The sequence below is a fragment of the Gavialis gangeticus genome, unplaced genomic scaffold (assembly GCF_001723915.1).
Source record: "Gavialis gangeticus isolate Ggan-Ray unplaced genomic scaffold, GavGan_comp1, whole genome shotgun sequence".
NCBI lineage: Eukaryota > Metazoa > Chordata > Crocodylia > Gavialidae > Gavialis > Gavialis gangeticus.
Genome location: NW_017728993.1, coordinates 68,248,319 through 68,252,097, shown reverse-complemented (window position 1 = coordinate 68,252,097; position 3,779 = coordinate 68,248,319). Strand labels below are relative to the sequence as shown.

The window sequence follows — 3,779 nt, the reverse complement described above, 5'->3', positions numbered from 1 at the left end:
GGCTTCCGCCCCCGGAGCCTCAGCGCCGGCCCCCCGCCCCCGCCCGGGGACTCCGCACCCAGCTAGTCCGCCCGCACCGCCACGGCCAGCCAAGCCCGGGCTCAGAGCAGACCAGATCATCTCCATCATCCTAACATACAGGTGGTATCCATGGACACCTCACAGAGAGAGAGATGTCAAGAAGACAGACAGATATCTCTATCTATCTCTCTATCTCATGGTGAGATCTCTCTCTGTCTCTCTCACAAAATGCTTAGGGAGCCCAGCAGGGGAAATAATGCTGAAAGGAAATCAGCACGGGTTCATTGCAGGTAGATCCTGCCTGACTAACCTTGTTTCTTTCTGTGACCAGGTCACAAAATGCTTAGACACAGGAGTTGAGGTAGATATCGTCTACCTGGACTTTAAGAAGGCGTTCGATACGGTATCTCATTCTGTTCTCGTAAATAAACTGACAGCTGTGAGGTAGATGATTACAGGGTCAGGTGGGTGGCAAATTGGCTTAGGGGTCGCACTCAGAGAGTTGTGGTGGATGGGTTGAGATCATCCCAGAAAGATGTGGCCAGCGGAGTCCCGCAAGACTCAGTCCTTGGACCAGTGCTGTTCAATGGCTTCATCAGTGGCTTGGACTAGGGCATAGAGAGCACCCTGTCCATGTTCGCAGATGATACCAAATTATGGGGCAAAGTTAATACACCAGAAGGTAGGGAACAGATCCAGGCAGATCTGGACAGGTTGGAAAAATAGGCAGAATGAAATAGGATGCAGTTCAACAAAGACAAGTGCAAAGTGCTGCACTGGGGCAAGAAGAACCACCAACACACTTACAGGCTGGGGGATAGCCTTCTCAGCAGCGCAGCAGCGGAAAGGGAACTTGGAGTCATAGTTGACTCCAAGACGAACGTGAACCGTCAATGTGACAAAGCGATCAACAAGGCTAACTGCACTTTATCATGCATTAGCAGATGCATGATGAACAGGTCCAGGGAGGTGATGCTCCCCCTCTATGCAGCGCTGGTCAGGCTGCATCCAGTTTTGGGCACCGCACTTCAAGAGGGATGCGGAGAATCTCGACAGGGTTCAGAGGAGGCCACTCATATGGTCAGAGGCCTGCAGGCAAGGCCTTATGAGGAGAGCCTGAGGGATCTAGATCTCTTCAGTCTTCGCAAGAGACGGCTGAGAGGTGATCTTGTGGCTGCCTATAAATTCATCGGGGGCAGCAGGGAGTAGGAGACGCTCTGTTTACTAGGGCACCCCCTGGAGTAACTAGGAACAATGGTCACAAACTGACGAGAGTGGATTTAGGTCAGACATCAGGAAGAACCTCGTCGCAGTAACGGTTGCCAGAATCTCGAATGGGCTCCCAAGGAAGGTGGTGCTCTCCCCTACCCTGGGGGTCTTCAAGGGGAGACTGGACAAGCACCTAGCTGGGGTCGTCTGACCCCCCACACTCTTTCTTGCCCGGGGCAGGGGTCGGACTTGATGATCTACCGAGGTCTCTTCCGTCCCTAACATCTATGAATCTATCTAATTGTGAAATATCTCTCTCTATCTAATTGTGAGATAACTCTTATTGTGAGATAGATAGATAGAGATATCTTACTGTGAGATATCTCTATTTATCTTGTGAGATAGATAGATATCTCACAATAAGAGAGAGAGAGAGAGAAAGATCTCACAATAAGAGATATCTCACAATTAGATAGATACCTCACAATAACATATCTTACAATAACAAATATATATATATGTATATCTCAATATGATACATATATCTATAGCTCACTATATATATATATATAGCTATATATAGAGATAGAGAGAGATCTATATATATATCTACATATACATATCTATATACATAATGTTAATATATTCATATATATTATTGCAATGAATAAAGACTATTTTATTCCTTCCAGGTCCTTGCTTTGGGTAAATTTGCACTGGTTTAAGATGAACTGCACACATGAAAGGAAGAGAAACTGACCTCTACTTTTTTTTTTTTTCAAGAAAAGTAAGAGCATCATTATTTTGCTTGTGTTGGGTCCTCAGCTCTGAGGGTGGGAAGTGGTGCTGGGCATGCCCAGGAGGATGCCCAGCCTTGTGCCCAGCCATGCAAGAAGGCAGATCTAGGATGCTGAGCGGGGAGGCGCACATGGTGAGAGGCATCATCATCACATGCAAAACACCACTTTCCTTTCTCCAGTAAAGTGAAAAAGAAACTAGAAGCTTTACTACTATACCAGGGGTCTGGGGCTGCCTTATTCTGGTTAAGACTGAAGCAAAAAATAAAACACCCAAAACTAAAATGAAGGTAACTTCCTAGGGCTTGCTTATTGGAAGCTCTTTGGGGACGGGGGTTGGCTGCTCCACATGCTTGTAGCATGTGTGGGAGCCCTGATCCCAGCAGGGACCTCCAGGCATTGCCCCGTCTCAGACATTCCCATTAGCCACTACAGCAATCACAAGATCCACACTTGTAGAAGGTTACCCTTGTATTGGATCCGTGATGCCAGCTACATCAGAGCCAGGGATCAGGACTCTTCCCAGCCCCACACTGGTGAATCAATTCTTTCACTAGCGAGCCACAAGTGCATCCTGAAGAAACAGCATTGGGTTGAATTAGCCTCCAGCAGTTAGGATGCTTTCCCCACACTGAGCTAAATCCTGCTAGGATGCTCAGCACAACCCCATCTGAGAATCCTGGGTCAGCCAAAATCTTAACATTTAAAGTTTGACTAAGATCATCACCGCTATGATCTTTGTGGAATTTGGGGGTCTCTATTCCCAGTTGAGTACCAGAGGTGAAGTGATGCTGTCAAAACAAACATCATGTCACAGGTTTCATAAAAATTAAACTTGTACAATTAAAGGAAGGAGGGATTTAAAGACTCCAGTGGCAACAGCACTATAATGTCCAGAATTTCACATGGGTGTAAAATCATGATAATTTACACCCATTCTTTTACTTCAGCCAGGTGAAGGACCTGGCTCATTTTGTGCATATACACATGTACCACATGAATGTTTCATGTTTTACATCCACACACACACACACGAACTTTGTAACACTGCTCCAGTGTATGTGAACCCAAGTATAAAACTGCAAGCAGCATTAAAGCAAGTAATAGGTTAGGTTGTCTCAAACATCACAGCAACAAGTGGTATGAACACAATGAGAGAAGGATCAGAATTGAAGCCAATTTTTCAGCCTGAGTGATGCTTTTCTTTAACAGCTGGCGCATGCTTCTTTTCCAAGACTAGTGGCACATTTGCACTGTATCACGCTCACAGTCATCAGCCCTTTTCTCAAAACCCAGACTCCGCCACCAACAAGCCCACTGCCTTTTGAAGAAGCTCACCACAGTCGTTTGCTGAAACAACGAGTTACAGCTAGTGAGGTTTTAGAAACCCATGTGCGATCCCCATATAGCAACGTTTCATGAAAAGGTATAAAAGCACTGATTCCAACACTGTCAAATACCTTCATGTTACCCATCATCATTTTCATCGCTGAAGTCATTTTTATACTCATAAACATGGCTGTGCCATGACATCATTCTGACATTGCCCCTTCTGACCAGTCGATCTAAGGCCAAATAATTTCAGGGCTGAGTTCTAGTCATGGTAAGAACCATTACAGCAGGACTTCATTGGTTTATACTCACTAGAGAATCACTTCTTCTAGTCTTAACGTCTTGGATGTTTTAGGCACCTGGCCAAGAGGAATCCAAACCCCTGTGCTAAGTGTTGAGGTTCCCTATGCACTGAAGAAT

The 3,779-nt window shown here is 45.7% G+C and overlaps 1 protein-coding gene across 1 annotated transcript in view; it reads right to left on the bottom strand.

Annotated features, from left to right (window-relative positions):
- FASLG (Fas ligand) overlaps positions 1-3,514 on the bottom strand; it is a 19,609-nt gene extending 16,095 nt beyond the window's left edge. The window contains exon 1 of the mRNA XM_019528355.1: positions 3,488-3,514. Coding sequence (XP_019383900.1) covers positions 3,488-3,514 — 27 coding nt within the window. The remainder of the gene's footprint in view (positions 1-3,487) is intronic.
- Between the last annotated feature and the right edge of the window lie 265 nt (positions 3,515-3,779).